Raw genomic sequence first — 22,930 nt, 5'->3', positions numbered from 1 at the left:
GTGCACACTCAGCCCTGCAAGCTCACTGCATCCCTCCTCCACGGTGCCTCCCCTGCAGGCAGGCCCTACACTCAGGAGAAATTTGTTTCTAAGACAAATATTTGTCACATGCCTATCTTTCTGCTAGTCAAAACCTACCTTGAAAAGGATGAGAGGCCTGAGAGGAACACAGGAGGCTTATTAACTCTCACTTCCCTAAGATGCCATGAAGAAGAGAGAACAGTGCTGATACATCACAGCCATCTCCAGGCCAAGATGAGCCTATGTGCCCAGATGCATGGCTTCTATCCACCCTGCAGAGTAGCAATGCTAAGACAAAATGAGATGGCTGGTATAAAGGACATACGGCAATTTCACCAGAGCCTGAAGTCTGGCTATGGGACTAAGGTTACTGCAGGAACTGGGTGTCCTGAACTACTAGGTTATTCAAGGCACAATCCAAAGCACAGATCAAGTAAAAATTTTGAAGTTTCAATCAATGGAAACCATTTCAAGGATGTGGATCAATCCAAAGGTCAGGCAGAACAGAAGCAGCATCAAGAGACTGGTACATATGTGGCTTTGCACATGCCAGGAACTGAGAGGCAGATCTAACTCCAGAGAACGTCCTGCAGTGATTCAGTGAAATGTCAGGGCTTCAGCCACCAGTTGGGGTTCAAAGCAATGATCAGGATCCAGAAAAAAAATGTAAATGCTAAATAAGAAACAATACTAGAAGATAAAAACAAAAGCCATTTTCCTAAGAACTTAACCAACTAGGAGAAGGGCACTCCTGGAGCCTGACAATGTTGAAAGTATCCCACATCTAGGTTCTGGGCCACAGCAACTTGAAAGGGATATCATAAGGAGAAGAGGCTGCCACTACAGCCTATCTGTTTGGGCTGTGGGCTCAGGGGAGCCAAAATGTGTGAATTAGGGAAAGGAGAAAAAGGGAATTAAACCAAGCTAGTGGCCCTCTGTACATAACAGGTTGGCCTCTAGTAGGGGAGAAAAAGATAGATCTGGTAAAATCCCAGTGCCTGGTAAGGACATTAAGCTGATGGAAACCCAAAGGTCCCAGATAGAGCCACTAAGCTAAAGGAGGGTCTCAGTGCCAGGAAGGACACATGTAGCTAGAAACTATGAAGCTGAGGCCCACAGTTTGAAAGGAAGAGTTACAGCCATCACTCCTTGTTGAAAAGCTGAGCAGCAGGACATAAGAATGGGATGGGACCAAAGACATATTAGCACATGCTTTTTCCATCCAAGGAAGGGGAGGTACTAGGTCCAGGGTGGTAGTCATGACCTATACATGTGGCTGCTTGGCTCTGAGAAAGAAAACTGAAGCTATTCCAGTGGCCATCCTCTAGCCTCCAGGGAGGCCTAGAGTATACACAAGTCTTTACTCTCCTATCTTTCAAATCCCAAGAGGATAAATTTCTGCAACACAGTGAGCTTCCTTTCTTTCTGGAACACATTTGTCTTCTCCACAGGCTCTATTAGAGTCCAGGATAATCTCTTTTCTCCTACTTATTAAGGACTGCTAATCTTGTTTTCCTGAGGTTTCTCAATGCCAACATTTCCTTTACATTCTTTGGTTTTATTTTTGTTTTTGTGGTACTGAAGATTGAACCCAGAGGCATTCCACCTCTAAACTATATCCCCCCCCTTTTTTTTTTGGTGGTGGTACTGGGGTTCCTGGAAGCCCTTCTACTTCCGGGCTACACTCCCAGGCCTATTTTATATTTTTATTTGGAAACAGGGTCTCTTAAGCCAGCGAGGCTGACTTCGAACCTGCGCGATCCTCCTGTCTCCATCTCCCAAGCGCGGAGATTACAAGTGTGCGCCACCAGGCCCGGCTATCCCCAGCCTTTTAAAAAATGTTTTGATTTGAAACAGGGTCTCACCAAGTTGCCAAGGGTCTTGCTAAGTTTCTGAGCCTGGCTGTAATTCTCCTGTCTCAGCCTCCTTAGTACCCTTTACATTCTTAATCTGTGTGTGTGTGTGTGTGTGTGTGTGTGTGTGTGTGTGTCTGGGGATGGAACTCAGGGGCATTCCACCTCAAGTTACACCACTAGCCCTATTTTATTCTTTATTTTGAAACAGTGTCTCACTGACTTGCAAAGGGCCTCACTAAGTAGCTGAGGCTGTCCTTGAATCTTCCTGTCTCAGCCTCACAAATGCTGGGATTACAAGCATGTGCCACCAAGCCCGGCTTTTACCCTTTACATTCTTAACAAAAGTCCAAAGTACCTTTGTTTACACAAGATTAGATGAAATGAACACCCTCTTCTTATTAGTTTCTACACTTCAAAGTTCTTTTTTTTTTTTTTTTTTTTGAGTATTTGGGATTGATCCCAGGGGCATTCTACTCCTGAGCTATACCCCTATACCCCCAGCCCTATTTGCTGTACTGGAAATTTAACTCTGGGGCCTTCTACCTCTGAGCTATACCCTATTTTATTCTTTATTTTGAAACAGGGCCTAAGTAGCTGAGGCTGGCCATGAACCTGTGATCCTCCTATCTCAGCTTACCAAGTACTGGAATTACAAATTTGTGCCACCACACCTAGCTTTGTATTCTTTATTTTGAAACAGGGTCTCACTGACTTGCAAAGGGCCTCAAGAACCCAGATCTTCTGTCTCAGCCTCCCAAATGCTAAGATTATAAGCTGTGCCATCACTCCCAGTTTACATTCTATTATTTTTATCAGCTTCATCCAAGTCATGAATAAAAATACTGTCACGAGGTGTGGTCATGCCCTCTGCAACTTAGTGAACCTCGTTTCACTAAGGAAATGGAAGAGCTACATTCGAATATATGTAAAAGTATGAATGTAGCTTGGCTAACCTGGACACTCATTGTTGGGGGGTAAAGGGGGTGAGAAAGGGCACCAGGCACAGTCTGAATGTATGCCATTGTCAATATGATTCACATAAAAATTTAAAAAATAAATTAAAAAATAAAGAATAGGCTAGGGGTGTAGCTAGAAGGTAGAATGAGTTCCATCCCCAGCACTGTAAATAAATAAATAAATAAATAAATAAATAAGACTGACCGACCAGAGCCAACCATCTAACAGTAACTCCCTCCACCTTTCTACCTGTTCTACTTTTCAGTACTCTCTAGATTCCTTCAACCAGTTTTGACTCCACTTAAATATGTAAATATGCAGAGTGTGGTGGTACATGCCTGTAATCCCCTTACTTGGGAGGCTAAGACAGGAGAATTGCAGGCTTGAGGACAGCCTCAACAACTTTGTGAGACCCTCAGCAGTATAGCGAGACCCTGTTTCAAAACAAAAAATAAAGAGGGCTAGGGGTGTAGTTGGAAGGTAGAATGTCCCTATTTTCAATCCCCAGTACCAATAAACAAAACAAATGTAAATATCCACTCTACCCACCTTTCTGCCTTCTCAAAGACACAGCTAAAGCTCAGACACACTATCTGTCACATCTTTGAGCTGCCGAGCTTGCTGGAAAGAAAATTAGTCTCATCTGGCTAATGAGAAAGCACTCAATAAACCTTTGTGAGATTGAGACTTTACTGATGAGCCTCAGGTATGACAATATTTCCCTCCTTTTAACTCACATAAAAAAGGAAATAGAGAAAATATAAAATGGATTTGGCATTATATTTCTCATTTCTAATTTTACAACCACTGTATAAAGGAAAGAATTAGTATTTACATTCTATAAATGAGAAAACTAAGGCTCCATAAGGGTTACCGACTTGCTGGAGTTCCTTTTCTGTTTGCTTTTTTGTGGTTCCAGGGATTGAACCCAGGGGCATTTTACCTCTGAGCTATATACCTATCCCTTTTTATTTTTATTTTTATTTTTTGTTTTGAAATAGGGTCCCCCTAGGTTGCTGAAGAGTACCACTACATTGCTAAGGTTGGCTGCAAACCTGTGATCCTCCTGTCTCAGCCTCCCAAGTACTGGGATTATAGGCATGTGCCACCAGGTCCAGCTGCTGGAGTTATTAAAAAGTGACAGAACAGCCAGCAGCCAGCTCTGGGCATGTTGGCACATGCTTATAATCCCAGTACTTGGGAGGGTGAGACAGGAGGATCGCAGGGTTGCGGCCAGCACCAGCTACTTAAAGAGGCTCTCCATAACTTAGTGACACCCTGTTTAAAATAAAGAATAAAAAATAGAGCTATAGGGTATAGCTTGGGGGTAGAATGCCCCTGGGTTCAATCCCCATTACTGCAGACAACAAAAAAATGTGGTGAAACTAGATGAAAATCCTTATACTTTCTCACCACAACTTTCACATTCATGGAGCAAGTTTTGTTTCTGTTTTGCTGTATACACACATCTCTCACCCTGGAGATGCCTATATTGCCCTGATGCAGCTTGAGCAGGAGTCTACCAGCACCAAGGCCTGAGTTTTCCCACAAACAACAACCTGGGAGATGACTGTGATGTTACCATCAGAGCAGTGAAGATTCAAAGGCCAAATGGCCAGACAGAAAGCCTCAAGTAGAGAAATTCTATGCCATCATAGGCATTCTCCTGCACTAACCATTAGAAAATCTGGGTTCTATGTTAGCCTTTGCTTCAATTTGTTATGAAATTCACTTCTCCTGTCTGCACTCAGCTTCCTCCATTGTAAAAGATTTCGGATGTATGTAGGTGTAAATCAAATGCTTCAACAAGGTGACTTGAAAATATTGAGATAAGCATATGCAAAAGGTAATTAAAAACATAGATATGCCGGGCGTGGTGGCGCACGCTTGTAATCCCCGCGCTTGGGAGGCAGAGACAGGAGGATCGCGCAGGTTCGAAGCCAGCCGTGTGCACTGGCTTATGAGACCCTGTTTCCAAATAAAAATGTAAAAATAGGTCTGGGAGTGTAGCCTGGAGGTAGAAGGGCTTCCAGGAACCCCAGTACCGCAAAAAAAAAAAAAAAAAAAAAAACAAAAAAAAACATAGATATGCCCAGGCATGGTGGCGCACGCTTGTAATCCCCATGCTTGGGAGGAGGAGACAGAAGGATCGTGCTGGTTCGAAGCCAGCCTTGCTGGCTTAAGAGACCCTGTTTCCAAATAAAAAATATAAAAATAGGTCTGGGAGTGTAGCCCGGAGATAGAAGGGTTTCCAGAAACCCCAGTACCACCAAAACAAAACAAAAGAAAAAAACCACACACACACACACAAAACATAGATATGACATTTTTGGAAAAAGAAGTCAGAAAACAGATATAGAAATTATGAACCCTTCACTTCCCTACAGAGGTCCCTTCAGTGGATCCCCATGTACACCCAGAGTTCCTAGGGAAATCTAAGAATTCTTGGTTAGAAAAAGAGGAGAGAGCAGGGTGTGATGGAGCATGCTTATAATCCCAGCACTTGGGAGGCTGAGACAGGAGGATCACACAGGTTCAAAGCCAGTCTCAGTTACTTAGTGAGGTTCTCAGCAACTTAGTGAGACCCTGTTTCCAAATAAAGTATAAAATAGGTCTGGGATTCTAGCCCGGAGGTAGAAAGGCCCCCTGGGTTCCACCACTAGTACCACTAAAAAAAGAGAGAGAGAGAGAGAGAGGAGAAAATAGGCAAAATAATAATCTAGTTATATCTTACAAATGGTATACAGCTTCCCATCATAATTCCATTACCATCCTTCAAATCACTACCACCTTTCTAGCCTACCACAGACTCTATTCCTTCTCCTTTGGGCTAGGGCTGCCTAATGAACTTTTTAAATTTTTTGGAAGGGGAGTATTGGGGATTTAACCCAGAGGCAAAAGGACCTTGAGCTGCACCCTCAGCCCTATTTATTTATTTATTTATTTGTTTATTTATTTATTTATTTTTGGTGGTACTGAGGGTGAAACCCAGAGGCTTTCTACCTCCAGGCTATACTTCCAGACCCATTTTATATTTTATTCGGAAACAGGATTTCACTAAGTTGCTGAGAGCCTCACTCAGTAGCTGAGGCTGGCTTCAAACCTGTGTGATCCTCCTGTCTCAGCCTCCCAAGTGCTGGGATTACAAGTGTGCACCACCACGCCGGCTTATTTTTTATTTTGAAAGAGGGTCTTGCTACATTGCTGAGGCTGTCCTCAAACCTACAATCCTCCTATCTCAGCCTTCCAAGTATTGATTGGGATTACAAGCATGCACCACCACTCCCAGCTTGACCCATTGTGGACTATCGCTTCCTATCTCAGGAACTACCTCCAGTGCTTTTCAGTTTTTCTGTTAGCCACTTCCTGGTAGTCTCTGAGTCCCTCAGGGATAGAGCACAAGACTTATTTATCTCTTAGCCCATACTTACTATAGAGTCATTTTCAGAAACGAAAGGTAGAAAAGAAAGAAAAGAAAAGAATGAAGGGAAGTTTTAGCAGGAAAGAGGATACAATGCAAAGTGCATGTAGAGGACAAGCACCAGCTCCCAAGGACAGAAGGGTACAGCTGGCTGTCCTGTGCAGCCCTGCACAAATGCAGGTCTCAGAATCCACCCATGCCTAGTCAACCCAGGCAGGGCAGAGTAACCATGCTGATTTGGGGAGCACAGATATGGCTGGGGCTTGGAGAGCTGAGCTAAGTGAGAAAAGCTGGCTGGGACTCTGAGAACCTGAGGATGGCAGAATTCCCAGTCTAAAGGCTGGAAGTACATTTTAGTAAAATGAGGTCAACTGTTAGCATCAGCAGGCCTGAGGTAGAGGAGGTGCTGACAAATTAAAGTGAATCTTTTTTCTGGAATCTCCTCTCCCGATCAGTTCTTGCCATCCTCTGCTTCCCTCGGTGCACTGGTAGATATATTCATCCCTCACTGCCAAAATACACGCTCAGAATGTCTTTTGTCATCTACACAGCCTCTGTGCTGGGGCGTCTATTTAACTTGTAAAAGCTACTCCTGGGCCCTCCTCCTTTCTAGTTATAACCCAACAAATGCTTTAGCTACCTCAACTAGTCACCAACACTCAATAGGTAGTGATTCTTCCCCAAACAAAGCTGGGCCAGATTCCTCTCCCATGTCCCCTCACTCCTGTACTCTGCAGAGGCATAGCCTCCTTCTGTTTAACTTCCAGTATGCATCTAGTATCTACTTCTTGTTAGATCTTAAGCTAAATGCTGATGATAAATAAACAGTACTGTGCCCTCAAAGAGCCAATATTAAAGGGTAAAGACAGAGAAACAGATTGTTTTAAAGAAAGCAATTGCAAAAGGCTGTTGGTTTCCCAAGGGGAAAAAGGGGAAGGATTGAGTGAGCAGGAGTGTGAGAGAAAGGAGAGAGGATGAACACAAACCACAGAGGCCAGAGCGCGCTCAGCCACAGGCAACCCACCTGCTCACTAGAAACATCCCCTCTTATCTGAGCCACTGAAGAAGGAAGGTAAGACATACTCTTTTCTTCTCTACAGCTGTCCCCAACCCCAACAATTACTCTGCATACTTCTCTCTGCACCCATCTCAATATTCCTGCTAAAAGCACAAAGGGTACACTAGCCCCTAGCCCAGGACTTAGCACACAGTAGGCCACTCTAGAAATAATAGCTACTATCTATTTAGGAGAAGCTTAGGCACAGAGAACTTTGGGAATGTAACCTAGGTCATGAAGTTAGTAAGTGATAAAGTTTCAAAACTAAAACTCTTGTGTGGGAGGTAAGGGGATACTAGTTAAGCCCAGAGGTGCTCTACCAATGAGCTACACTCCCAGTCTTCTTTTTTTTGGTGGTACTGGGGTTCCCGGAAGTCCTTCTACCTCCGGGGTACATTCCCAGACCTATTTTATACTTTTTAAAATTTGAAAACAGGGTCTCTTATGCCACTGCGGCTGGCTTCAAACCTGCGCGATCCTCCTGTCTCCAACTCCCAAGCGCAGGGATTACAAGCATGCGCCACCATGCCCAGCGTCCCCAGTCTTTTTTTGAGACAGGATCTTGCTATATTGCCCAGGTTGGCCTTGAACTTGTGATTCTCCTGTCTCGCCTCCCAAGTACTTATATTATAGGTATGTAATCCAGTGCCTGACTCAAAGCTAGAACACTTTATATTGTGTTCCCACCACTAGAAAGGTGGATAACACAGTAGAAAAGAGCACTGAAATACAAGTTAAGGATGTGGATTTGTCCTGGGGATAGTGGCCCATGCCTATACCAGTACTTGAAAGGCTGAGACAGAAGGATTGCAGGTTAGCAGGAGGTTCAAGGTTAGCATACACTAAATCAGTGAGACCCAGCTTTAAAAATTTAAGTAGTACATAAATAACAAGATGTGGATTTGGGTCATGTCTTTGGCACTTAAAAGCTGAATGGCTGCCAGATGTGGTGGTATATGCCTGTAATCCCAGTATTTAGGAGGCTGAAAGAGGAGAATTATAACTTTGAGGCCAGCCTCAGCAACTTAGTGAGAACCTGTTTCAATTTTTTAAAAAAGCTGGTGGGTGTAGCTCAGAAGTAAAACACCTCTGGGTTCAATCTCCAGCATCAAAAATAAATAAATAAATAAATAAATAAATAAATAAATAAATAAAAGCTAAACACCCTCTAGAAACTCATCTCATCTCTATGAGCCTCAACTTTTCCGAGCTGTTGCCTGCAGAGGACACAAAGTCCCCTCAATGAATGATCTGCTACCACACTGAGACATCAGCTTTGACCTCAGACTGCACAATGCTGTTTATTAGGCCTTTGGTTCTCTAAGCACACTAACAGCTGACAATTGGCACTGTTCAGAGTGCCTCCATGGGCCTGCAAACCTGGAGCCAATTCTTTTTTTTTCTTTCTTTGCAGTACTAGGGATGAAACCCAGGGGCATTCCACCTCCGAGCTACACACCCAGCCCTATTTTTATTCTTTATTTTGAAACAGGGTCTCACTGAGTTGCAAAGGACCTAAGTAGCCGAGGCTGTCTGCAAACCATGATCTTCCTGTCTCAGCCTCCCAAATGCTAGGATTACAGGCATACACCACCACACCCGGATAGGCCTAGAGCCAATTCTGCAGAGTGAAAAGTCTGTAAATGGCCATGTACTGCCCTGAGACCATGTGGGAGGACTGCACACAGTGCCTCCTATAGCAGAAAATAGACCTTGAGATGGAATCAGTCTGATTTTCATCCCCTTCCCAGTCTCTAAGGCTGCTGAGGACAGATGGTGCCTGTTCCCTCAGGAGGCCCTCCCCGCTTCTGCAGGACAAACCTTTGATGTGACACAGGTCAAGCCTCAAGACAATATCATGCATGGCTGGTAGCTGGGGTGCATGCTACTTGACTATGGTGGGTCCTGAGTTTCTGTGCCCACCAGTCTAGGTTTAGAACACAGATCAGCAGCAGCAGCACAGACTATCACTCTAAGTCCTGCTTGGATGGTGAACAGAGAACAAAACTGAAATAGGGATTTTAGTCCATGCACAGAGAGGAAAACAGAGGGTAAGGAGCATGGACCAAAGAACTCCTTAAGGTATCTAGCAGGCACATCTCCACCCATGCAGAAGTCTCTGGGCAAAGAGCTTCCTAGTATTTTCCTCAGACTACAGCTGGCAATTTTCAAAATTTTCCTTTAACAAGTATATCTAGGAAAATATAAAAACAATATTTGCCATCAAGACAGCTGTTGGCTTCCAAAGTCTTGCTTGCAGGAGTACACCCAGCAATTGGAACCCTTGAATAAAATTCAGGAATTATTAAACCGAGCGTGGTGGCGCACGCTTGTAATCCCAGTACTTGGGAGGCTGAGACAGGAGGATCGTGCAGGTTTGAAGCCAGCCTCAGCTACTTAGTGAAGCTCTCACAGCAGCTTGGTGGGACCCTGTTTTCAAATAAAATATAAAATAGGTCTGGAAGTATAATCAGGGGGTAGAAAACCCCTGGGTTCCATCCCTAGTACCACACACACACACCAAAAAAAATCAGAAGTCTTTAAATTATCAGGCCTGGTTTTTTTTTGTGTTTGTTTGTTTGTTTGTTTGTTTGTTTGTTTGGGGTGTGTGTGTGTGAGAGAGAGAGAGAGAGAGAGAGAGAGAGAGAGAGAGAGAGAGAGAGAGAGATACTGGAGATGGATGAAACCCTTCTACCTCCAGGCTACACTCCCAGACCTATTTTATATTTTATTTGGAAATTTGGAAACAGGGTCTCTTGAGCCAGAGAGGCTGGCTTCGAACCTGCATGATCCTCCTGTCCCCGCCTCCCAAGCCCTGGGATTAAAAGCGTGTGGACTACGCCCAGCTATCAGGCTTGTTACAGATAAGGACTAGACAAAGGAATGGCCAAGAACAGAATTCCAAAAGTGCAGGATGCAAGTGCCAGGAAGAAACAGTCCTCCTGTCTCTTACACAGGACCCTTATCAATCAAGAGGTTTCTCTCAAAAATCATACAATGTCACAGTTAAAAGGAACAATGAGGATTATTTGGCCTAATTATATCATAATACAAATAAGAAAACACAACCTGAGAAAAGTGATCTACCTAATGTCACACAGAGAGTGGCAATTCTGAAAAGAGACCAAGGTCTTCCAATGATCAATTCAATGTTTTTCCCTGAAGTAATTCTCTCCATTTTACATCCTCATCTGCAATGTATAAGGTTTCAGTTTCTCCCATCCTTACCAACACTTACTTTCCATTTTTAATTTTTTTCCTTTTTTTTAAACCATTACTAGTCAGGTGTGGTGGCCCATGTTTGTTATCCAAGTAATTGGGAGAATGAGACAAAAGGATCATAGGTTTGTGGTCAGCCTCAGCTACTTCGTGAGGCCCTATACAACTTAATGAGAACTTGTTTCAAAATAGAAAATAAAAAATAGGGCTGGGGTGTAGCTTAGAGGTACAATGCCCCTGGGTTCAATCCTCAGTACAGCAAAAAAAAAAAAAAAAAAAAAAAAAAAAAAAAAAAAAAATTTTTAAATTATCAGCCGGGCGTGATGACGCATGTTTGTAATCCCAGTATTTAGGAGGCAGAAACAGGAGAATCGCGGTTTACAAATAGCCTCAGCTACTTAGTGAGGCCCTTTGTAACTCAGTGAGACCCTTTTTCAAAACTAAAACTAAAAAATAGAGCTGGAAGTGTAGCTCAGAGGTAGAATGCCCCTGGGTTCCATCTCTAGTACTGAAAAAAAAAAAAAAATTATCATCACTATACCACTGGTATCACGTATATTCTTAGCTTTAGTATCTCTGTTCTGCTTATCACAGGAACACAATTTACCTGCCAACCACTGACCTCCTTTAGGTTTGGTCTTACACAGCATGCAAGCTATGAGACAGCCTAGGAGAAAAATACCAATGTCCTAGTATCAGTTTAGCCTGCTCCACTAGGGCCCTTTTTGATAGTTCTGATCTCCTCCTGGACCCAGTGCCATGAAGCTGGGATTTTGGTACTTATACTAGCTGATTTTTCTAAATAGAATCCTTGACTGCTTTTTAAGCAACAGTTTCGAATGTGCCCTTTTAGGTAAGAATATATTGATATAGAATACATAATGGACTGATATCTAAGGAATACTTTCAGACTGCTCAGGGCCTCTCCTTGGGAGGAATCAGAGAAGAGCCTTTGCAACAGTAATCTAGCTTTTGCTTCTAGGTATAATTCTTCTAGTATTTAAGTGTTCTTAAGAGTGGGGTATGTACCATTAATGGTTAGATTTAATAAGGCCTACTTTCCTATCTTTCAGACTCAATTCAAGAATTACCTTCTTCATAAGCTTCCTGGACTCCCAACAAAAAAGTCTTCACTACTCTGTATCACCAACTGAACTCTAGAAAGACTTATATGATAGCTGTAACATTTACTATATTTGTTGGCTTTTTACTGAATTTGTTGGCATGCCTATCTCTATTTAGTTTTTTTTTTTGTGTGTGTGTGTGTGTGTATGTGTGTGTGTGTGTGTGTGTGTGTGTGTGTGTGTGTGTGTGTATGTGTGTGTGCGTGTGCACGGGATACTGGAGATGGAACCCAGGGGCATTCTATCTCTGAGCTACACCCCCAGCCCTATTTTTTTTTTTTTTTTTTTTTTTGGTGGTACTGGGGTTCCTGGAAACCCTTCTACCTCTGGGCTACACTCCCAGACCTATTTTTATATTTGTATTTGGAAACAGGGTCTCCTAAGCCAGCATGGCTGGCTTCGAACCTGCGCGATCCTCCTGTCTCCGCCTCCCAAGCGCGGGGATTACAAGAGTACGCCACCATGCCCAGGTCTATTTTTTATTCTTTATTTGAAACAGGGTCTCACTGAGTTGTAAAGGGCCTCACTAGTAGCTGAGGCTGTCTGTGAATCACGATCTTCCTGTGTCAGCCTTCCAAGTACTGGGATTACAAGCGTGAGCCATTACACCTGGCTTTAGATGGACTTTTTTTTTTTTTTTGCAGGTCTGGTGATGGAACCCAGGGGCATTCGAACTCTGAGCTATACCCCTTGCCCTGTACTTTATTCTTTATTTTGAAACCAGGTCTCACGGAGTTGCACAGGGCCTCACTAAGTAGCTGAGGTGTCCGCGAACCGCGATCCTCTGGTCTCAGCCTCCCGAATGCTGGGATTACAAGCGTGCACCACCATGCCCCGCTTAGATGGACTTTCTTGAGAGCAGGAATAGTTGGTAGACAGTGGGTGCCCAATAAATATTAGTGAATGAATGAAAGGCCATTGCTCAATATGACACAACCATTCACTGTGGCATTCAAAACTCATCACTGTCTGGGTGTGATGGCATACACTTGTAATCCTAGTACTTGGGAGGCTGAGACAGGAGGATCGCAGGTTCAAGGAAAGTCTCAGCAAGCAATGAGACTCTATCCACCTAGATAGACCCTGTTTCCAAATAAAAATAAAAAGAAGGCCGGGAGAATACCTTGAAGATAGAATGCCCCTGGCTGAGTTCAATCCCCAGCAGCAGCACCACCACCACTACTACCAGCACAACAAAACAATCTGTCATTAAATGATGAGAAAAATGTGTCTTAGAATCTGGCTAAAAAAGGCAGCAAAGGAGGTAGAGAACGTCTTCTTCCAGGTTGTTCTGTTTCACACTTTAAAAAAGTATAGACCCACCTGTGTTGAGACATCAGCTTAAATACCTGCCAATTCATACACATGGACAGAAAACTATTGTACTGTCTGCCTGCCAGCTGCTTCTACAAATTGGGTCCCAGCTCTAAAATGTCTACCGCTGTACCCTCAGCTAATGCCAGCAGTTCCCAAAGGGCAGGAAGTGGGCCCTGAGAACCCATGTGGTCAAGGCTAATTTCCTAAAATAATCTTACTACTATACAGCCGTACATGGTGGCACACATTTGTAATCCCAGCACTAGGAGGCTGAGACAGGAGGATTGCTGTTTGAGGACAGCCTCAGCTACCTAGTGAAGCCCTTTGCAACTCAATGAGGGCCTGTTTCAAAATAAAGAATTAAAAATTGGGCTGGGATATAGCTCAGAGGTAGAATTCCCTTGGGTTCCATCCCCAGACTGAAAAAAAAAAAAAAATCTCACTACTTCTGTTCCCCTTGGTTCAGTTAAAATAAGGAAAAGGATGCTAAGGTTGGCCATTCCCACCAGGCAGATCTGCAGACACTAAACTACTTAATGTTCTCAACTATACCCTAGATGGAAAGACAACCATTTCTTAGGCCAGAGCGTGTCTCCACTGCCTCAGTGAACACTCATTTAGTTTCCTTGGTCCCTCAAGGACACAAATGTTCATCAATCAGCTCCTTTGCTCTGCATATGCCCAGTGAGAGCAGATAACAGCTAAATGGCACTCAGTCCCGTAGGGGTTACTCGTTAGCCCTGAGCATACCTCTTGTGTTTTATCCTTTGTACTTTTTTTTTTTTTTTTTTTTTGCGGGTCTGAGGATGGAACCCAGGGGCATTCAACCTCCGAGCTACACCCCTGTCCTATTTTTTATTCTTTATTTTGAAACCTGGTCTCACTGAGTTGCAGAGGGCCTCACTAAGTAGCTGAGGCTGTCCGCGAACCGTGATCCTCTGGTCTCAGCCTCCCGAATGCTGGGATTACAAGCGTGTGGCACCAAGCCCGGCTTACTTCCTTTGTCCTTTTGTTCAGGTTGCTATTTCCATCTAGAAAGGTCTCTTCTGCCGTGATCATGGGATAAAGCTTGCATGTCACTTCTTCTATAGGGTGCCTTTTCAACCCCTCATCCAGGCCTCAGAAGCACTGTGTACCTGTCTAGAACTTCCTTTGGAGGAGGGAGAGTGTGCTTGGGATTGAACCCAGGGTCTTGTACATGCTAGGCAAACACTTTGCCACTGAGCTACTTCTCTACTCCAAGAATATAATTCATTAAGTTTTTCTTACAGCGTTCAGCATAGCACCAGGGGAAAAAAAATTCCTGATTTAATGAATGGAGGTTGATATCTGGTTGGACTAAAATATAAGAGTGTTTTATATCTCATTGTCAGTGGAATTGGTGAAAGTGCTCCCCTGCAAATGTGTCTAGGATACCCAGGGCCTCAGCCCAGCTGCTCTAACAGCCTTAAGGTTCCATGGCACAGATATAGACTCACAGAGAGGAGGCCCAAAGAGCACCGTGTCCAGGGCCTTCAGCTGTAGCTTCTGCCGATGGCTTCGGTCTGTCATCTTCAGCACAGTCCCTGTCATGGTGGTGTTGGTTATAGCCAGCCTGTTGGGGCAAAGAGTAGGGGGTCAGTTCCCTGATAGCAAAGGCAGGAAGGATGCAGGTAGGACTATCCATGTCCTCCAGGAATAATTTTAGCTCTTGATGATTGCTTTCCTTTGCACTCTAGAATACGGAGTCTATACCAGTGAGGTCTCACCAGGGTCACAGACAAAAACAAAACAGTTACCAAGACTGGCTCACCCTCACACCTCAATTACACCATCTCCGAAGTACCCTGCCCTCAGGATTACCCACTGATGACAAGTCCCATGCCCAATTGTAAATTTTCTTTATACTTCTCCTTCCAGGGATTAACTTCTATATAATCTTGGTTCCCATCTCCTACCACTTGTAAATGTAGTCTCCTGTCCAGCCTCGGTCAAAATGTCATGTCACATAACCAGTGATTCTAGTGGCTTCTGAATCATCCTCATCCTAACCCACTGTCATTATATATAAACCTGCTGATGACAAAAATTGAGTTAGTCTTGTTAACGTGTATTTCACTGCAGTATAATTTAATTCCAGTAAGATTACTTTGAAATTTTATGACCTTCAAGCACACTGTCAATGATAACAGTAATAAGACAGAGTCTGTAAACAAAATGAAACTAGAAAAAAACTGGACTTTGTTTATCTTTTGTTGGAACACAGCAGGTCTCGAAGGAAGAGGTATAAGATAGAAAAGGTCTGGGTTATCTGGGTCCCGCATCTGAGTCCCACAAGTGAACATTTAATGTTATACTATTCTGTAAGGGTAGTCAAGATAAACATTACCATATTTTCGACCATCTATTTCTCAAAAACACCTATAAACCAGAAGGTTATCTATTTTTAAGCAATGAAAGAAAAGACGATGGAGCTAGCACTTACTCAGTAACTACTGTGTTCTTGGAACAGTTCTGACATTTTGCATATAATATCTTATTTAGTCTTTACAACAACCTCAAGAAATCAGTTCTATTATTAGTTTCATTTTGTAGATAAAGAGAAATGAGACTTGAAAAACTTTACCAAATTCACACACAAACGGCAAAACAAGAGAATAAACTCAGATCTACTTGATTTTTCCCATTATAATACCATGCTAGCCAGTGATGCTGGCCTCACACATTGGAGGCTCCAGGCTTCCAGCTGTTACTAAGGTATAACAGCTCACCATCTCCTTCTACTCCTATTCCCAGCTTTGGTGATAAAAGAGCAGCTGCTGCAGGGACAGTAAAAGAAAAAATACAGACAAACTCTGGATCTAGGCCTACCCCCAATCAAGACTCAAATCACAGTTTTGCCCCTAACCTGCCATGTCTATAACACTAGAAAAGTCACTTAAACATCTGCATCATTTGTATATAACAATACCCATCTTGCAGAGTTGACGTAAGAATTCAATAAGATGTGTATATCAAGTGCATATCAAGTGCCTGGCATGCACTAAGCACACAGTAAATGGTGACTATCTTTACTATTCCTAGGATTGAATGAGTACCAAAAAAGAGAATGGATGCAAAGTGCTTATCATGCTTTATAACAAGTGCACACACACATGAGAAGAGGAACGGTCCACTTCAGGGGCCAGAGCAAGCTGAAGGCAGACCCACCCCAGCCCACGCCCTACGTCTGTCCCCTCCTGACCTTGGCATGGCATGGCCACTGAGCTGCAGCTTCCGAAAGGTCTCCTCATACTGAGGCAGCTCCACATAGGTGATCAGCCACTGTACCACCTCATCCACGGTCCAATTGTACACTGTGGAAAGAACAAGCAAAACCATAACTCCCAAATGTCAAACGCTGCTTGCACTTATTGTTATGGTCATATCACCTTAACATTTACCATGGATTACTGAGTTTAACATCTTTTAATCCCAGTTCTTAGAAGGCTGAGACAGGAAGATCACAGGTTTGTGGCCAGCCTCAGCTACTTAGTGAGACCTCCACAACTTAGTGAGACCTTGTTTCAAAATAAAGAAAGAAAAAAAAAAAGAGCTGGGGGTGAAGCTTGGAGGTAGAATATCCCCTGGGCTCCATTCCCAATATTCAGAAAAAAAGAAAAAGGAAAAGAAAATAGAGCTGGGGATGTAATTAAGAGGTAGTATGCCCCTTGGCTCAATCTCCACTACCACAAAAGAAGGAAAAAAAAGATAGTAAGAGCTTATCTGAAATATTTTATGGATGTGGGTAAGAAGGCACTCAATACAGAATGAGGACAGGTACAAATAAAAGACGTGAGCCCGGCGTGGTGGCACATGCTTATAATCCCCGCGCTTGGGAAGCGGAAACAGGAGGATCACGCAGGTTCAAAGCCAGCCAAGCTGGCTTAAGAGACCCTGTTTCCAAAAATAAAATAGGTCTGGAAGTGTAGCCTGGAGTTAGAAGGGCTTCCAGGAACCCCAGTACCACCAAAAAAAAAAAAAAAAAAAGTGAAATTTAATGGTGAATAATGGTGAACATGTTACGTGTGTTTATAAGTGTGTTAGTACAAAATAGCTAATAGAAAATTTATGCCCACAATTTTGAAAAATGTAATGTTTTATATCAACTGTCAATAATATATCTAAAGTTTAGGTATTTAACACAAAAGAACCCAGAGGCCATAACTGATGTTCTTAAACAAAACATATCTTTATAATTGCAATTCAAATTTTCAAGATAAATATTGCCCATTAAAAGATATAAATCGCCAGGCGTGGTGGCACACGCTTGTAATTCCCCGCACTTGGGAGGCAGAAACAGGATGATCACGCTGGTTTGGAGCCAGCCTCGCTGGCTTAAGAGACCCTGTTTCCACATAAAAATATAAAAATAGGTCTGAGAGTGTAGCCTGGACACAGAAGGGCTTCCAGGAACCCCAGTACCACAACCAATATATAGATATAGATATAGATATAGATATAGATATAGATATAGATAGATATAGATATATGTATATGTGTGTGTATATATATGTGTATATATATATATGTGTATATATATATATATGTGTGTATATATATCTCAGACTTGGGAATCGTCGTGGGCCGCGGGCCCAACGGGGTCCTGGGGCGGCAGGAGCCCAGGCCAGGTAGAAGGGCTCTGCAGGTGGTTAGAGGGCCGCCTCGGCTGCTGGGTCCCCTCCCTAGCGGGACTTGCGCACCCTGGTGCCCCAAGCCTCAGGCGCAGTGCCCACTCCGCTCCAGCTTGCATCTCCAGACTCCAATTAGAGCAACCCGATGGCCATGGAGGCTGAAGAGACGATGGAATACCTTCAGGAGTTCCCTGAACATCATAGAATGATCCTGGACTGACTGAATGAACAGCAAGAGCAGGACCGATTTACTGACATCAACCTGATTGACGACAGATACCCTTTTAGGGCCCACAAGGCTGTTTTGGCTGCTTGCAGACATGTCCTTCCTCAATTTTTTTTCCATATTGTAAAATCAAACGTAAAATCATTAGAATACAAGTTTATGTATTCTAATGCATGTTAGGAAATTAAACATATAGAAAACATAAGGCTGCATGAAAAAAGTGCATTGCTGCTGTACAGTTAAGTTGTAGCTCTGGCTTTCCTTGGTTTAAACAATATTCTTTTTTTTTTTTTTTTTTGCAGGTCTGGGGATGGAACCCAGGAGCATTCGACCTCCGAGCTACACCCCCTGTGCTATTTTTTTTTTTAATTCTTTTTATTTTTAAACCAGGTCTCACTGAGTTGCAGAGGGCCTCACTAAGTAGCTGAGGCTGTCCTCTAACAGTGATCCTCCGGTCTCAGCCTCCCAAATGCTGGGATTACAAGCGTGCGCCACCACGTCTGGCTTGAACAATATTCTTGTCTACCCCAATAGTCACAGGTGCCATCTCTGTAACAGAAACAGAGTGGTGGTGGTAAAATTTCCAGAATGTTAAAAAAAAATTCACACCATGTGCCTTTTCAAAACCAACTAAACTTCTATAAAACATCTCTGGTTCTTTCAAAGATTGTGTTGTAAGGAGTAATGTAGGCAGTGCTATAGTACTTTATATTTTTATTTACAATGACAACTACTAATTCCTTTTCATTTAAGTTAGGTTGAGGAATTTCATTCAATGGCAGCTGAGGGGCCATTTTCAATTGGGAAGATTCACATACATCTGTGGTAAACTTTATTTTGATGAGACGCTGCACTATTATTTTACCACCAGATGAAAAAAAAAAGTGAGTATTTAAAAATTAATGTATTTAAAATTAAGTACAGAGAAAAACATGTATATATCAGGTTTTTGTTTTGAATAGAATCTTTTCCCCAATACTTAATATAAATATCTTGTGCTATAACTTTTAAAGCCATACAAATAAGAGTGCTAAACTGTGGACTTAAAAGTAGGTGTGTAAATATTTTTAATCAGTATTACTTGGAAAATAAAAGATAACAACTACATAAAAATTAAATAAATAAAAGTTCTATATCTCTTAGAACTAGACTGCCATAATATCATATGACCACCTATCATGATATTTGATGACTCTATAATGGGTAAAAGGTCATTTTGCCCCAACCATCTACTTACCCCTTTGGTAACAATAGTACTTTGAATTTGTAGTAGGAGAACCATACCTCCCTTGCTGTCAGCTAATATACTTTTAGGTAAAACTAAATCAAACTGTAGGAGTAGAGTGTGTAACCCATGTTAAGCCACTTAGTACATTCATTTCATCCTCCTGTTCCCAGTGTTTGATTCAGGAATGAATATATAACCTAACTTGAGGTTGAAGAAACTAAATACCAGAATTTCTATTTGGTCCACAGGATAAACTTGCTCTTCTACTATACTGGTATCTAGGATGAGATCTTGAACTACCACATTAATAATAATTAATAATAATAATAATAATAATAATAATATGTCAGGCGTGGTGGCACACGCTTGTAATCCCAGCATTCAGGAGGTGGAGACTGGAGGACTGTAGTTCACAGACAGCCTCAGCTACTTAGCAAGGCACTAAGCAACTCAGTGAGACTTTGTTTCAAAATAAAAGAACTAGCCAGAGTGGTGGCACATGTTTGTAATCTCAGCATTTGGGAGGCTAAGATAGGAGGATCACGGTTCACGGCTAGCCTCAGCTACTTAGTGAGACCCTCTGCAACTTAGTGAGACCCTGTTTCAAAATAAAGAATCAAAAATAGAACTGAGGATATAGCTTGGAGGTAGAATGCCCCTGGGTTCCATCCCCAGTACGCCAATCAATCAATCAATCAATCAACAAACAAACAAATAAATAAATAATATAAAAGGACTAGCTGAGCATGGTGATATAAACTTGTAATCCCAGCATTTGAGAGGCTAAGACCGGAGGATCGTAGTTCGTGGCCAGCCTCAGCTACTTAGTGAGGCCCTCTGCAACTCAGTGAGATCCTGTTTCAAAATAAAGAATAAAAGCCGGGCGTGGTGGCACACGCTTGTAATCCCCACGCTTGGGAGGCTGAGACAGGAGGATCGCACGGGTTCGAAGCCAGCCTCAGCTACTTAGTGAGGCTCTCAGCAACTTAGTGAGACCCTGTTTCCAAATAAAATAGAAAATAGGTCTGGGAGTATAGCCCGGAGGTAGAAAGCCTCTGGGTTCCAACCCCAGTATCACCAAAAAAAAAAAAAAAAAAAAAAAAAGAAAAGAAAAGAAAAGAAAAAAAAAAAGAAGGAATAAGAAATAGGGCAGGGGGTGTAGCTCAGAGGTTGAATGCCCTGGGTTCCATCCCCAGACCAGCCAAAAAAATAAAAAATAAAAGGACTAAAAAATAGGGCTGGGGGTATAGCTTGGAAGTACAATGCCCCTGGGTTCCACCCCCAGTTCCTCCATCACCATCATCATCATCATCATCATCATCACAATATTAATAGATGCCTTCACAAATATAGCACATACTATATTGTGGCACTATTCTAAGCACTTCACATATATTAGCTCACTAATCCTTTTTTTTTTTTTTTTTTGTACTGGGGATAGAATCCAAAGCCATTCCACCTCTGAGCTATACTCTCAGCCCTATTTTTTTTATTCTTTATTTTGAAATAGGGTCTCACTAAGTTGCAAAAGGCCTCACTAAGTAGCTGATGCTGTCCGCAAACCACGATCCTCCTGTCTTAGCCTCTCAAATGCTGGGATTACAAGTGTGCACCACCATGCCTGGCTAGCTCACTAATCTTAACTATCACCATGTGAAGTAGATACTTCATTTTATCCTCATTTTCTTTTCTTTTTTTGGTGGTACTGGGGGTAGAACACAGAGGCTTTCTACCTCCGGGCTATACTCCCAGACCTATTTTATATTTTATTTGGAAACAGGGTCTCACTAAGTTGCTGAAAGCCTAAGTAGCTGAGGCTAGCTTCGAACCCGTGCAATCTGTCTCAGCCTCCCAAGTGCGGGGATTACAAGCATGCGCCACCACGCACGGCTATTTTATCCTCATTTTAAAGGTGATGAAACCAAGTGTTATTATATAACACCTCAAAGTACTACCAAGATTTGTTTTGGTACTGGGGAAGGAACCCAGAGGCCTTCTACCTCTGGGCTATACTCCCAAGACCTATTTTCTATTTTATTGGAAACAGGGTCTCACTAAGTTGCTGAGAGCTTCACTAAGTACTTGAGGCTGGCTTCGAACCTGAGCGATCCTCCTGTCTCAGCCTCCCAAGCGCTACGATTACTACCAAGATTTGTAATGCCAAGATTTGGTCTCAGGTAGACTGGCTCTGAAGCTCATGTTCTAAGCTATTATGATCCATCTATCTCTCTACCTCTCCTTCCCAATTCTGCTGAAACTTTCATACAGAGGCAAAGCTGAGCCAAGTAGGAATCCAGATGACATCATTAATACCCTGATTCAGAACGTGTCTGGAAACAGCCCCATCCATAATAGCACAGTTTGGGGGGAAAAGTAAATTTTTCTCTTTTGCTTATATCAAATTCAAGGGATTTTATGTCCAAACAGAAGCCAGTTATAACTAAAACAATTATTGAATGATCATTCCAGATATGGCAAAACATATCATCACCATACTTGGAGATGATCGTTAATCATCACTTAATATTATAGTGATATAATTTTTTGGTGGTACTGGGAATTGAAGCCAGGGGCATTCTACCTCCCAACTACATCCTCAGTCCTTTTTATTTTTTGCTTTGAGACAGGGTCTCACTAAGTTCCTGAGAGTCTTGCTACTTGCTAAGGCTGTCCCCAAACCTGTGATTCTCCTGTCTCAACTTCTCAAATACTGAGATTATAGGTATACATCACCATGCTAAGCTAAAATACTGTATTTTTAATAGATAACCATAAAAATAATTCTTTTAAAATAGTTTTGATGTGTGTGCAATATTCAGACACACAGAGAACAAATTTAACGCTATATTTTGTCAAAAACCAATTATATAAAGAAATAGAAATGGATTTAATATATAGGAATATGTGCAAGCCTAATAAAGGTCAAATGAGATCATGATCTATAATACAAACCAAGGTTCATGGTAGCTTCAATAGTGAAAAATACTGGGGGAAATGTGTCATCAGATTATACCCAGTAATACAGACATGATACACTTAAAAGTCTAGGAGCAATAGAATTGCAGTGAAAATGTATCATTTTATTAGATTTGAAGTTTATTTTTAAAGTGCAAATCTGGCCAGGTGTGGTGGTGCACGCTTGTAATCCCAGCATTGGGAGGCTGAGACTGGAGGATCGTGGTTTGTGGACACCCTCAGCTACTTAGTGAGGCCCTCTGCAACCCAGTGAGACCCAGTTTCAAAATAAAGAATAAAAAATAGGGCAGGGGGTGTAGCTCAGAGTTCGAATGCCCCTGGGTTCCCCAGACCCGCAAAAAAAAAAAAAAAAAAAAAAAATTTAAGTACAAATCTGTTTTGTTTATATATGTATACAAATTTCATATAGCAACTTAAACCTCATTATATGTTAATATATTTAAATCACATAAAAATAATTTAAATCAGTAGTGCAGGCACAAAATAAATTATTTCTCCTAAAAGAATCCATGTATTCCTCAAGTTTTAAAAACACTACTTTGAGCAGCAAGAGGCCTAAAAAGTTTTAAGGCAGAATGATATGGTAAGAATCTTCACACATAAACCACATACCCTTAGGATCCACATATTTTCCAAATTTGTCTTTCATTAGAATGTTGTCTAGTTTCCCTTTAACAATCAGAAAACATTTAAGGTATAGATCATGGCCTATTCATTTTTGCTCATGCAATGTTTCTAAAATAAAAGCTTCAAGCTGGGCATGGTGGCCCACGCTTGTAATCCCAGCATTTGGGAGGCTGAGACCGGAGGACTGCGGTTGGCAGACAGCCTCAGTTACTTAGTGAGGCACTCTGTAGCTTAGTGAGATCCTGTTTC

At 42.2% G+C, this 22,930-nt stretch overlaps 1 protein-coding gene across 7 annotated transcripts in view; it reads right to left on the bottom strand.

Moving 5' to 3' along the window:
• STIM1 (stromal interaction molecule 1) overlaps positions 1-22,930 on the bottom strand; it is a gene marked incomplete at both ends in the record, with an annotated part of 251,029 nt that overhangs the window by 24,044 nt on the left and 204,055 nt on the right. For 6 of the 7 annotated variants that reach the window (XM_080705393.1, XM_080705395.1, XM_080705394.1 and 3 more), the window contains 2 exons: positions 14,451-14,566; positions 16,196-16,307. The exons of the other annotated variant lie outside the window; for it this stretch is intronic. In XM_080705393.1, coding sequence (XP_080561519.1) covers positions 14,451-14,566; positions 16,196-16,307 — 228 coding nt within the window. The remainder of the gene's footprint in view (positions 1-14,450; positions 14,567-16,195; positions 16,308-22,930) is intronic. 7 annotated transcript variants of the gene reach the window in all.

The sequence above is a fragment of the Muscardinus avellanarius genome (assembly GCF_963383645.1).
Source record: "Muscardinus avellanarius genome assembly, chromosome: 1".
In the NCBI taxonomy this organism is placed as follows: Eukaryota; Metazoa; Chordata; class Mammalia; order Rodentia; family Gliridae; genus Muscardinus; species Muscardinus avellanarius.
This window is presented reverse-complemented; position numbering and strand designations above follow the sequence as displayed.